At 42.6% G+C, this 14,234-nt stretch overlaps 2 protein-coding genes across 4 annotated transcripts in view; one reads left to right on the top strand and one right to left on the bottom strand.

The window, feature by feature from the left end:
- The first annotated feature begins 116 nt into the window (after positions 1-116).
- Positions 117-9,616, top strand: sqlea (squalene epoxidase a). Of its 2 annotated transcripts, XM_083635629.1 has the most exons (11): positions 117-483; positions 1,141-1,396; positions 1,873-2,050; positions 2,399-2,495; positions 2,677-2,790; positions 3,207-3,378; positions 4,482-4,577; positions 5,476-5,618; positions 7,574-7,670; positions 7,934-8,021; positions 8,199-9,616. In XM_083635629.1, the coding sequence occupies exons 1-11, from the start codon at positions 208-210 to the stop codon at positions 8,389-8,391; spliced, it is 1,710 nt and encodes a 569-aa protein (XP_083491755.1). In that variant the 5' UTR covers positions 117-207; the 3' UTR covers positions 8,392-9,616. The 2 variants fall into 2 exon arrangements, with proteins under 2 accessions (XP_083491755.1, XP_083491756.1); XM_083635630.1 differs by lacking the exon at positions 2,677-2,790.
- A 1,771-nt stretch (positions 9,617-11,387) lies between these two features.
- The window catches only part of oxr1a (oxidation resistance 1a), a 108,463-nt gene continuing 105,616 nt past the window's right edge, over positions 11,388-14,234 (bottom strand). For both annotated transcript variants that reach the window (XM_083641743.1, XM_083641742.1), the window contains 2 exons: positions 13,901-13,974; positions 11,388-13,271 (listed from right to left, as the gene is read on the bottom strand). In XM_083641743.1, coding sequence (XP_083497869.1) covers positions 13,136-13,271; positions 13,901-13,974 — 210 coding nt within the window. In that variant the 3' untranslated portion in view covers positions 11,388-13,135. The remainder of the gene's footprint in view (positions 13,272-13,900; positions 13,975-14,234) is intronic.

Genomic DNA, 14,234 nt, shown 5'->3' on the forward strand with positions numbered 1-14,234 from the left:
ACTTTTGATAAAGGCAAAGTTTTGTTTTTGGTCGGCTGGCTTGTTTTCAGCAGCTGATGACAAGAAAAATAAATTAAACGTCAATTAGCCTATTATCTGCCTTTTTCTGCACCTGGAATTGTTTTCATCAGGGATATTTTAATCATCAGTTGTTACTATTTTAAGTTTTCTTCGTCTTTAACTTTATTTTTTTAAGTGATAAAGAAGATGTGGACCTTCCTGGGAATAGCAAGCTTCACATACCTTTACAAAAAGTCCAGCAGTGTCTTTACTTCTGCTCACAAAGAGCTGCTAATGGCTGTAGCCTTATTCCTTACAGTCGGGCTGCTACTATCATATATCAGGTATTTCCATGGACAAAGGCACAGAGTATCTCAGCTATTTAATTTACCACTGAGCCTTCTGTCATCTTTACCTCTTATCAACCATTTCATCCCACAAACCTCGACACTGAGCCACCGCAATGCAGAGAACACAGAACAGGTAAGACACTTCATATTCATCCAGCTAAATATTAGAACAAAAAAGACCAAAACTACTGTAATAAATCAAACACACAAATAAGGGATGGAAATTATTCTTTCATTTATGTGAAATTATTTCTATGTTTTTATTAATTAAAAAGTTCAATGTGAATAATAATAGATATACAATCACATTTAGCAGTTATGACAGTGATGTTTATCAGTAGAGTGGCTTATAAAAACTGAGGATAAGTCATTTCACAAGTTGTTACAGAGCACATTATAATGCCATCATAATGCATTATAAGTATAGTTATAATCATGCATAGACAGTTATAATGTTGTATAGCCTACTCATAATCTGTTATAAAGCTTTTCAATTGTGGTAATGAAAAAGCTGTATAACAGATTGTAACTAATGTATTTATAATGTTATAAAACAACTGCCTATGCATGATTATAACTATACTTATAATGCATTATGATGGCATTATAATGTTTTATAAGTATGATTGTAACGTATTATATACACTGGCTTAATAAAAAGTGTTACAGTCAATTTTTACATAACATATTGTACCTTCACATACAGCCCAGTTCACTTTGGACTTTACTCAGTTTAGGGTGAGCTGTTCCCTAACCTCTTCCCTCTGTATTATTTCCTCACTGTTTCCAGAGGCATGGCAGGAGAAAGAGGGTGAATGTGGAGTCCACAGAGAAAGCATCATCCTGCGGCTCCTCTGCGGGTTCCCCAGGGCCGGACGTGGTGATAGTCGGGGCCGGGGTGCTTGGCTCGGCCATGGCGGCGGTCCTGGCCCGGGATGGGAGGAGGGTCACCGTGGTGGAGAGGAACCTGAGGGAACCGGACAGGATCGTGGGGGAGCTGCTGCAGCCCGGGGGGTACAAGGCCCTCAAAGAGTTGGGCCTGCAAGGTCAGTGACAGCCAGGGGCCCCGGAATCTGTCTCTTCAGGAACTCAGAAAACATGGCTGACTTTCTCAGTAGTGCGTTTTAAAATCATTCCTCATGAAAAATCATCTGAATATTCCCATAGTGTATCTGTGGTTCCGACTAAATCCTTTAGGCATGCATTATTTTCCTGTAGTGTTTGTACAGCATCCCTAAATGTGTTATGGGATTATTATAGTTATTTAATCAGGGATATCATGAGTTTTAATACTAAAAAGCCCAAGCTGCTTTCAAAATGACTTTTCCTAGCTCCACCTTATGTTCCTTCTCCCCTTCTCCCCATCAAATCCTTTGTTCTCTCTAGTACTGAAAGGGCCACATAGTCAGAAAGCTCACCCAGACCCTGAACTTAGAAGATGCACTTGTAAACAGAACCAGACTGAATGAATAATGGATGCGTTGCTGTGAAACTGTACGCCGCTGCCTGTGCTCGCCCTCAGGTTCGGTGGAGGGTCTGGACGCCCACGTGGTGCACGGCTATGTGATTCATGACCAGGAGAGCAGCACAGAGGTGGAGATCCCCTACCCCCAGGAGGAGCACAGCATCCAGTGTGGGCGGGCTTTCCATCATGGACGATTCATCATGGGCCTGAGGAGAGCCGCGCTCGCCGAGCCCAAGTAAGTCAAACCGTGACCCGGGTCAGGTGTCTGAGGGAAACATGGTAAATGGGATGAAATCAAACAAACAAAAAATAACAATAACTGCATGAGTAGTGAAACTTAGAAATATGACTTACTACTTTATTCAGTTAATAAACTGATCAATGAATACAACAATCAGTGATCGAGGGTCATACCATATTTTAAGATATGTAGTTAATGGTATGTAAAGGCCTGCATCTAAAAGTGACCATGTGGACATCAAATGGACATGTTATTTGTTTTCTTTTTAGTCTTTTCCTTTCTATTTCTCCCTGTCTGTATTGGCATTTGATGTGTCTAACACTGGTGCATTGCGCCCCCCAGTGTCACATTCATAGAAGGCACCGTGACCAGTTTGCAGGAAGAGGACGGCTGTGTGACTGGAGTCCAGTACAAGGATAAGGAAACTGGAGACATCAAGGTGAATAGAGGAAACTCTGGTACAAGTTCAAAAAAATAAAAAATCTTAGAATAATGGAAGTAACTTTCCAATTTTAAAATACAAAATAGGCTACATTATTGTAGCAGCGGAACCAGTACATAATGGGGTTGGTGAACCAAATAGCTGCTATAGAGTTGCTGTCTGAATGTGTGTCCTGTAGGAGATCCATGCAGAGCTGACTGTGGTGGCTGATGGCTGTTTCTCCAAATTCAGAAAAAGCCTTGTTTCTGGGAAGGCTCACACCTCCTCTCACTTTGTTGGATGCCTCATGAAGGTACAGCTGTTTGGCTCTATCACAACTTTGCTTCACACACAGATCAACACTGTGCAGTTCACATCACTGCTGATGGTATCAGACTGCATTCACCACACTGACATAAAACTAATTCAGTGTAGCAGTGCATTTTCAAAATATTTCCTATTAGTTAATTTAAAGATACCTGCTTTACTACTAGTGCAAACTGTACAAAAGCAAACATGTTTAATATCAGCCTTTAATATCCATCAAAAACACATGTTTCGTTCTCACACTCTGTCAGGCCTTGACCCATAAATTCAGAAGATACATTTCAGACTGAAATAAAGTCTTCAACCCTATAATTACTGTAGACAAAGCTAGAAGTAGGGTGACAGTGCTTCGACATTGAAATACTATACCTACCTCTCCATTAACACTATGCGTGTCTCCAGGACTGTCCCCAATTCAAAGCGCACCATGCGGAGCTGGTGCTGGCCTCTCCCAGCCCAGTGCTCGTCTACCAGATCTCCTCCACACACACCAGAGTGCTGGTGGACATCCGGGGCGAGATGCCGCGCAACCTCACCGAGTACATGGCTGAGAAGATCCACCCGCAGCTGCCAGGTAAAAGAACAGATACAGATCGCACTTTACCTTGAAAACCTAAGAAAATAAATAGAAAAAACTCTGGTTGGTTTTATTCTTATGATCATCCTCTGTAAGGAAAGATAGCCTTTGACCTGAAGAGTGAGAAAAGATCACTGTTGGTAAAAGGGTTGTTTGAAAAATCGAATGATTGTGCTGTTCACGACTATTTCATGGAGGCTACAATGGCAGCAGTGTGGGAGGAAGATTTGCAGATTGACGCTGTGCCATTGTGCATGTTTGGACTGGGAGGTTGTGCCTGTATGGACCTGGAGGTTGTGCCTGTATGGACCTGGAGGTTGTGCCTGTATGGACCTGGAGGTTGTGCCTGTATGGACCTGGAGGTTGTGCCTGTATGGGCCTGGAGGTTGTGCCTGTATGGACCTGGAGGTTGTGCCTGTATGGACCTGGAGGTTGTGCCTGTATGGACCTGGAGGTTGTGCCTGTATGGACCTGGAGGTTGTGCCTGTATGGACCTGGAGGTTGTGTCTGTATGGACCTGGAGGTTGTGCCTGTATGGACCTGGAGGTTGTGTCTGTATGGACCTGGAGGTTGTGCCTGTATGGACCTGGAGGTTGACTGCTCAATTGACTATTTTGTGGAATCTAATGGACAGTATTATAGATGTGTGTGGACCGGGAGCTTGCCATTGTGTGTGTATGGACCGGGAGGTTGCCAGTTGAAGGATTTGATATTCATGGTGCGCTCGGCTATTCATCTAAAATATCAACTAGAATGACCGCACCGCCTCCGCCAACAAGTGAGCACTCGGTATCCATATCTGTCAAGACTTTTGAGCCAAATGTGAAGAAATTACGTCAAGGCGTTACTGAGATGTCGCGTTAACGAGCTTGGATATGGCATTCGTGAGGTCACAGTGACCTTGACCTTTGATCACCAAATTTTTCTCAGTACATCCTTGAGTCCAAGTGGACGTTTGAGCCAAATTCTATGAAATTTCGCCAAGGCGCAAAGAACAGGCCTTTTTCCTCTGCGTGTGCCCAGCAGCATGCACCTTTTTAATATCCACACAGCCAGCTGAATGACTGACTGCCTATGGTTCCTCTCTCTCTTTCTCTCAGAACATTTAAAGGAGCCTTTCATGGTGGCGCTGCAGAACGATCGACTCAGGTCTATGCCTGCCAGTTTCCTCCCTCCCTCTCCGGTCAACAAGCCAGGTACTGAAGCGTTATTGACCGGCTGCCATGATGTTGGAGAGTCAATACTGTAGATCAGTGGTACTCAACCTTTTCCCTACTCAAGAGCCACATTGACTAAAAAAAATCTTTGCAAGAGCCACAATCCAAAAACGTCCCTTTCCTCCCATTAATTATTCTTAGATGTTTATTTATTTATTTTAAGTAGGACTTAAAAGAGCCACAACTACCCATAAAGGAGCCACACAGGCTCTAGAGACTCGGGTTGAGTATCACTTCTGTAGATGGTCAAAGGGAATCTATGAAACTGATCTCAGGGTATGTGTACAGCATAAGATACAAATAGGACGTTGATCCTCACCTTAAAGTCATCTGTTCACTGTAGATATTCAGGCTATAGCCAGTTCATGAAAGCTGTTGCATTTGCTGTTCTTAACGCTCAGTCTTTCCTGGGAAAAATCCTCGGGGGCACACAAAATAATTGTTTGTTTGTAATAAATAGAAGAACTGGCAAGTTGATTGACAGGTGATCTCTCTGTCATGTGAAAGCCTCATAGCTCCAATTTGGGTGATGTTCATGCCTAGAATTCAGTTGAAGGATTACATACTCTTCTGTGGATTTTGAAAGTTCTTATCAACCCTTTCTGGTTTTCACTTGACAGTGATAATATATACCGGTAACCACTTAAAACACCTGCTTTGTATGGGGGGCAGTGTTGTGTGTAGAGTTGTGTGACACTAGTGACGAGATGAGCGATGATACCTAAACTGTGACTGTCATAATGGAGTAAAACCCACCAAAAATAAGAAAACACCCAAATTCACCCGCCACATCATGACTATGATTAACACTAAGTGGCTCACAGAGTGCTGAGAGGGAAAAAGCCATTCTATCGTTGATGTATTTTGTCATGTGCAGGCGTGCTGCTCCTGGGCGACGCCTACAACATGCGGCACCCTCTGACAGGAGGAGGGATGAGTGTGGCTCTGAACGACGTTCGCATATGGAGGAGTCTGATTAGGAACATCCCAGACCTGTGTGATGACTCCGCCATGCTGCAGGTACACACGCATGCGCATGCGCGCCGCGCACACACACACACACACACACACACACACACACACACACACACACACACACACACACATACATAACCAGTGGACTTCTGCGTTGTGTTGTGTTTTTAATGATCGGACCCAACAACCGGGATATCTTCAAGTCAGATGCTGTTTATTTCTGACAGAAAAGAAATTAAAACAATTATCCTCCATTCTGCAGTACTTTTCCCCACCACAATCCTCTATCACCAGGAAACGTAGTAAGAGCGGACATTGAATTTAAACAACAACAGTACGATATCAAACAAACAGTGGTGTTGTGCAAAACTTAACATGTGAAACAAAACACAGTAAACATACGTGACAGAAAAGAAATTAAAACAATTATCCTCCACTCTGCAGTACTTTTCCCCACCACAATCCTGCACATGAAAACAGGGACATATCCGGAAATTCAGTGAGTGGATTTCACTCGTCAAAATACATTCAAACAGTGGTCAAAACATGGAAATATATGAACTAACAGGTGCATCCATACTTTACAAAGGTAAGACTAACAAAAATATAAACAGGAATGATTAGAAATGATAGGATGGAATGTGATATATTACAGAGGATAACAACACCCACCTCTTCCACCAGGAAACATAGTAAGAGGAAGAGGTGAGGGTATCAGGAAGTTTAGAGGCACTGGGAAGGAGGAACAACACTACAAGAGGTGGGACAATTACATGACAACAGAGGTGGAGGTAGAAGAGAACTGACAGGTATATTACTTGGAACAACAAATAAATAACATATATAGTGTAATTATATAATGGGCAAATAACATCTGTTACGCACACACACACACACACACACACACACTCATGACCTGTTTCCCCTTTACGGCAACCATTTTAGGGCATCGTCCTCCCTCAGAGTATTGGCTATCATTCCTTAGTCTAAGCGTTGTCAGTTCTTGTGTCTCATAGTAAACCGTATTGAGTGTGCTCTGAAACGCCTTCAGTCCTCACACGAAAACGCTATCATTCTTCCTGCAATACTCTTCACACGTCAGTCATCGCACAATACGGCATCACTCGTCAGTCATCAGTCATCAGTCCTCACTCGTCAGTCATCAGTCATCAGTCCTCACTCGTCAGTCATCAGTCCTCAGTCATCAGTCCTCACTCATCAGTCCTCACTCGTCAGTCATCAGTCACCAGTCCTCACTCCTCAGTCATCAGACCAGTGGTCTGCGGGGCTCCGCCTGGTGGTCCGCCAGAGAATTGCAAAAAAATAAATTATATATATATATATATATATATATATATATATTATTTTTTTACAGACAACAGTTTCTACATACACTGAGCTGTTGCCAGATTTGGCCGATTTTCTGAAATATCTGAAATATTTGGGAAACATCACAATTTTGAACATTTACTTTCAGAGGCTGCAGCAGGCTCAGTTTTAAAGCCAGAGTGAAGTTTCTGGTATCATATGAAACTAGAAGACATAAGGAATCGATTTGTACCATGTCATGCTAGTTTGTCAGGAAGGTAGCTAAATAACACTCAAAATTTAGGCTAAATTCTGGCGAGGAAAAAAACATTTTCAAAGGTGTCCTTTTTCAGAGCCTAATGTTGGCAGGTGATTTTGTGTGTGTGTGTATGTGTATGTGTATGTGTGTGTGTGTGTGTGTGTGTGTGTGTGTGTGTGTGTGTGTGTGTGTGTGTGTGTGTGATGTCCATTTTGAACCAGCTAGTAGCTTTATATTATTTAGCCTTTCTGCTGCTATTGCATGGTTAAATCAGCAAATTGGGTTGGGGGGTTGGTAGAGTGGAAGTGGTCCCTGGAAAATTCGGTTTGGTATGTAGTGGTACTTGGACGGAAAAGTTTGGGAACCCCTGCTCTAGGTGATGGAGCAGTGTGTGATATTACACTGAGCTTTTCCCCCTCTTCTTTCTCAATAGGCAAAGAAACAATTCCACTGGGAACGCAAGTCATCACATTCTTTTGTGGTGAATGTGTTGGCCCAGGCCCTGTATGAGCTGTTCGCCGCCACCGACAGTGAGTCTCGTCCTGTTGTTGCAGTCAAATAACGCATGCATACAATGACAGCGGGTCTTAACCTGTTTGCTGGCATGCTGCTGGTACTTTTATTACCAAAGCAACTTCTATTCTATCTTCTAATTGACCCATGTTTGTATAGATAGTGGACAGTAGAGGATATTTTCAGCAGTTTTCAAAGCAATCTGACAAGCAGATAATTTGCAAATCATGTAATTTTGAGGCTTATAATGTCCATACTGGGTCTGTTTTGTGTCAACCAGACTCTCTCCATGAGCTCAGAAAAGCCTGTTTCCAGTACTTCAAGCTCGGGGGACAGTGCATTGCTGGGCCTATTGGACTTCTCTCTGTGTAAGCATGACAAAACAACGTCCTGGCTAATGATGCATAGTAGAAAGGTCACTTCTCTCCACTTTAGTCCCACTGGAGGCTTTTGTCATGATCATGTAATGCATGTGGTTTGAAAGCAGGGTCTTGCATTAAATAAGAGACTAATGAATGAACGGATTTGTTGTACTTCATTACCAGGTTGTCGCCCAAGCCGCTGACGCTGATCAGACACTTCTTCGCCGTGGCGCTGTATGCCATCTACGTCACCTTCAAGGCCGAGGCCTGGAGCACCAAACCCCGGGCTTTGTTCAAGAGCGGCGCCATCCTGTACCGAGCCTGCACAGTCATGTTTCCCCTCGTCTACTCTGAACTCAAGTACCTGGTGTACTGAGTGCCTGGTGTACCGAGTACCTGGTGTACTGAGTGCCTGGTGTACCGAGTACCTGGTGTACTGAGTGCCTGGTGTACTGAGTGCCTGGTGTACCGAGTACCTGGTGTACTGAACCGCTTCCCCGAGAGGTCACCACTCAAACCAACCTGCTGTGCTGCATCTGGACTGATATACACCTGCCTCGCTCACAGGCAGCTCAGCTTGAAGCAAAGCAAAACCTGGAACGAGATGGTATTTGTCACAGGTTTCATGTTATTCCCACCCATTGAAAAGGCACGGTCGTTGTCTTTAACCATGAAGTTAATACATTTTTACATTAATGCTCCTGCCTTCGCTGCCTGTTTAAGGTTAGTTCCAGCTGAAGATGTGGTAACTGTCTGTATGTCCTTCTAAATGCCTTATTTCCATTTGGACTTAAAAACAGTAGTAAACCTGTAAAGTATGGTCGCCTAAACAGATGGTCGTTAACACTGACCATATTATGTGCAACAGTGCCTGGCCCTATTGGCGCTTAATGCCCAGGCTCTTTGCTGTAGGCTATGCTACAGAATTGCAGCACGCAATACTTTAGTGTTTACATTTGACCCTCATCAAAATGTAGATTTTGACATATGAAGCCACTTTTCTCCTGTGTATTTTCATGTTTTGCTGATTTTGAATATGAGGAACTGTCTGTAATATATTAATACAAATGCCTTATAGTCAAGCTGAAGCACTGATGGGACAAATGTAAAAAAAATCAAATATTCTTGCATTGCATCTTGAGCAAGATCATGTACTGTTCCCATGCATTTCAAGCTACTTTTCTTTTCCAAACCTTGTACAGTTATTTTAATTGTTGACTTCTTTTGCCATGATGCACAATTCCTGCCTTTCAAAGAACATTGTTCTTTATTAAGTAATGAGATAAGGGACTTTTTTGTGATGTTTTCCTCTTGCAGAGAAGAGCCTTATCCAACCTGTAAAACCTGCTGGGCATGCAGCTTAATGTCACACGACTGTAATCACAGACACAGGAATGGCAGTAGTCCATTTTAGTCTGTCTAATCAGTCAAAACAAACAACAAAACACCACCATGGGCTACCTGCGGGGAAGCTGGGATTGAGTTCAAGAGAGAGGAGCAAGAGTCAATAGATGATACTCAGGAGTTGATTCTCCTGAGCTGACACAGACAATGAACTCCTACACTGCAACCTACCACTGCTTCCTGTAGCCTACCTGTGTTGTGATTGATGGGTTATTTAATAAATGACATGACGGAACAAATAGGTCTTTCCTAGATATTTACTGCAGACTCCATTGGAGAAATAATCAAATTAAACACTGACAAATGTCTATCATCAGATATTGAGACAGAAAGTGAATGGAGCATTGAGTAATTGTAAATTGAGTGTTTGGCCTTCTGGAGAAGAAACACTGACAGATACAACCATTAGATGGAGCTCACCAACAGCTTAAGGATTTCTTAGGAGCCCCATCAGCCGTTCTGTTTTACCATTGAAATGCAGAATTTACATTTGAACATCATAAATTGTTGTAGAGCTCGGCATCGGGAGGTTCAGGCATCCGAGTCATCTGCCTGGGGGTGTCTTAGATTCTCTTTCCAATTACAACCAATTCAATAATTGGCCAGTGATAGCAGGGTTCCCACTCACTTGCACGTAACATTCACGGGACAGGAATAAACAAAGGTCTACATTTTATGGTTTAACCTTAATTACCATATGGGTGTGGTTGGCAGGCACACAGTAGTGCCTGAGTTTTTAGCACAAAACATCTGGGTATAAATGCAGTACATCCCAACCTGGCTCTCCTCAATGCTTGCAAATTACATCACCGATTATTTGACCTCTGTCTATAGACTGTCTACAATGCCATTGTATCATGGACAAAGACATGAACATTTTAATTTCAATGTGATTTAAGGCTAAATGAGAAGAGAATCATGTATAAATTTGAAAAAGCAAATAAGTAGAAACATCACAAAACCGGTCATGTCCCAGGTTACAACAATTTATTCAGCTTTATTGTTATTTATACATAACTGATACATTGTATTCTGGTGAAATAATTGGAAGAATTATCCATATTATTCTTTGTGACACGAATACTGGTGTGGAAGACCAGAAAGGGGGGAGAAAGCTGCTTATGGAGGGTTTTGTACTGTACACACTTTCCTCCAGCCTCCATCTGCGTGTCAGAAGTGAGTGTACATACCTACCTGACTGAGTCAGCAGACAGCCACACGAGCCGGCTCTGCGTTAGGATGGAATCACGTTCAGCTCCCCCTCCCTTAAAGTAATCCTCCTTTTAAGATGGAATCACGTTCAGCTCCCCCCCTCCCTTAAAGTAATCCTCCTTTTAAAATGGAGTCACGTTCAGCTCCCCCTCCCTTAAAGTAATCCTCCTTTAAAGATGGAATCACGTTCAGCTCCCCCCTCCCTTAAAGTAATCCTCCTTTTAAGATGGAATCACGTTCAGCTCCCCCCCTCCCTTAAAGTAATCCTCCTTTTAAGATGGAATCACGTTCAGCTCCCCCTCCCTTAAAGTAATCCTCCTTTAAAGATGGAATCACGTTCAGCTCACCCCTCCCTTAAAGTAATCCTCCTTTAAAGATGGAATCACGTTCAGCTCCCCCTCCCTTAAAGTAATCCTCCTTTTAAGATGGAATCACGTTCAGCTCCCCCCTCCCTTAAAGTAATCCTCCTTTTAAGATGGAATCACGTTCAGCTCCCCCCTCCCTTAAAGTAATCCACCTTTTAAGATGGAATCACATTCAGCTCCCCCTCCCTTAAAGTAATCCACCTTTTAAGATGGAATCACATTCAGCTCCCCCTCCCTTAAAGTAATCCTCCTTTTAAGATGGAATCACGTTCAGCTCCCCCTCCCTTAAAGTAATCATGAATCACGTTCAGCTCCCCCTCCCTTAAAGTAATCCTGAATCACGTTCAGCTCCCCCTCCCTTAAAGTAATCCTGAATCACGTTCAGCTGCCCCCTCCCTTAAAGTAATCCTCCTTTAAGGATGGAATCACGTTCAGCTCCCGCCTCCCTTAAAGTAATCCTCCTTTTTAGACACAGAGCTGCGTTAGGATGGAATCACGTTCAGTCCCCCGCCCCTTAAAGTAATCCTCCTCTTTAGACACACAGCATTAGGATAAACCCTTATTGATATTGGTAGCAGCAAGCTTTCTAATAACGGTTAACATCTTTATGATCTAAACAAAAGAAGTACTGTACAGCTACTCTGCTAAGAGAATCTAAGAACCTGGCCTCCACGCTTTTACACCAGATTAAAGTGCAAGAAGCAACCCACCAATCCACACTTTATATATTTATATATATATATTTATATAGTATATGTATTTATATATAGGAACAAATCTACTATTTTAACATTAATTTACAGGTTAATATACATTATATTTGTAACAGCTGAAATATCAGCACAAATAGATCACTGTCACACTTAACAGCAATATATATATGATTATATAAATCTATATATAATCATATATACCAGTATATAATTGTCATATATGCATGTAAAACAGTTAACCACGTCTCAGGCTTTTCAAATTATACCCAGAAAAGCAATTGTGTATCAAGACGTAAAAGCTTTACAAGTTTCTCTCTTGAAAGAGCGTCAGGCGGCGGCAAAAGTGCCGCGACCTGCATTATTTGAGGTCACAGGACAGTAATTTGCATATTCCACAAATCTATTGCAACACGTTACTGTCTACGAACAGTACAGCCAGCGTCCTGACAGAGGAGCTGGCGTTAGCTGGACTCACACGTACACCCACTGAACAGAACATTACGACGATGGGTAATCTGATTATAGCTATGTGCTTTGAGATGGTGTGCTATGACAGTGAACAACAGGAGGACTACAATACACAATACTTTATAGTTTAGCCTCAGAAGATAACCCAAGATGTACTGTTAAAAAGACTTCAAACCCCCCAGTATCCCCTAGTCTCCGAGTTAAGTGTCATAGTATCCTGCTGCTGATGCGCTTTGTATTTTGGTGTTCTACCGCAAATCGTAACGAATGCTTGGTTTTGACAATCCACCACCACCAGGAGTAATGGAATGTGTTTAGGTTTTGTTTTGTTAGCTTGATTTTTTTATTTTTCCTCAAACTGGACCTCTCCGTCAAGGCTGACAGCACACACAGTGAGTAACATCCTACCGACTGAACAAAGTTCTGGGGAGTCAGAGAGGGTGGTGGGGACTCCTTGAGTTTCTGTCAAGTTCAGATACACAATCTGGACTAGTAGGCAGTTCTCTCTTCTTAGTTCTCAGTCCCAAACCTCGGCCACCATCATCTTCACCACTTCTCAGGTGAGCGGCGCTCCAACGCTCTTTCCTTCTTCAAGGCCTAATGGCCCACTCACATTCTCAGCTTCCCTCTCTTCATCCCTCTAACACAACTATGATTTCACCCTGATTTTCACTGCTTTACACACTCCCCCCCTACTCTGCAAAGACGCTGCACAAGGCTGTAACAAGATACACACAAAGGTAATTTTTCACAAAGAAAAAAGCTCCGTAATAACTGCAGTAGTAATGCACAACAAGCATCCAATAGCTGGCCCCCGGCCTGGGGAGCCTGGTGATGTGGCCCCGGCCTGGGGAGCCTGGTGATGTGCAGTTAGGTTTGGGACGTCGCCATTGTTCTAAGGAGATGACTCCTTTGTCCTTTTCAGGACTTTGTTTTTTCCCTGTGGTGTGGCGTTTTGTTATTCAAAAGACCAGATCTCTATGTCCTGCACATAGAAATCCTCCTTTTTGGAGAGCATGGGGTTCCCAAATGTTTTACAGGAGTGACTCCTGCCATGGTAAAGGTCTCCGTCCAGCCACAGGCCAAACTCGCCACTAGAAGAGAGAGGAAACAAGCAATGTAAATCAGATTTCTCCAGATGTACACATTTTCAAAAAGACCATTCTTTCTTTCCTTTTTTTAAGGCCATCGTGGGGGCTACATCAGCATGATTTACCCCTTTTAAATCTGTAATTAGTGTCATTTTACTCAGCCTATTTTACAGCTGCACAATACAGCTGGCCGCTTCAGAAAAATTATAATTTTCCAGTCAACCCCCCTGAGTCCCCCCCCCCCCCCAGAAAAAACAAAAACAAAAACAAAAAACATTGCAGAATAATGTGGGTTATGTTTGCACAACCCAACTTGTTTTTCCAGGCTTCACAAGCACTGATCTAAATGACAAATCAGAAAATAACTCAATAAAACAAGTATGCTTTTAATCCACAATTGTCTTTTACACAAACGAATATGATATCAGTTACGTCTTCCAAACCCAGGTCTTTATCCTAGACTTGGGAGCAAAGTCAATGGAAATTCTGTCAGGATACTGAATTTATGTCAAGACACAGCCCATAAATGTCACATTATCATCAGATTCAATTAAGGCAAATGATAATCTGATTTATTCTGATTGTTCCAATAATTGGATTTCAGTCATGCATCAAAAGCGACATGTGCTCACCTTCCTCCACCAAAAGCTAAGGAGTCCATATCTCCTTTGATGAAGAACATGTTGTCACCTGTCCATTTGTATACCTGTTGGAGACACAATAGGGCACGCAGTAGGAGATATTACATAACATACGCAATGTTGACATAATATAATATTGTCTACGGTATCCTAGTCTCTTTTTCTCTCCAGGAAGAGCAGACAGAGGTGCTCATGTCATGCACTCATATTTGCTACAATAGAGCCATACATGTGGAGCAACAATCTTGAAATGACACCCTAAAATTCTGTTATAGCCATCAGAAAGATCCAAAATCATCAAAGTGAGGGAGTGTGTCTGTATAGG

Source organism: Poromitra crassiceps (assembly GCF_964638095.1).
Source record: "Poromitra crassiceps genome assembly, chromosome: 1".
NCBI lineage: Eukaryota > Metazoa > Chordata > Actinopteri > Beryciformes > Melamphaidae > Poromitra > Poromitra crassiceps.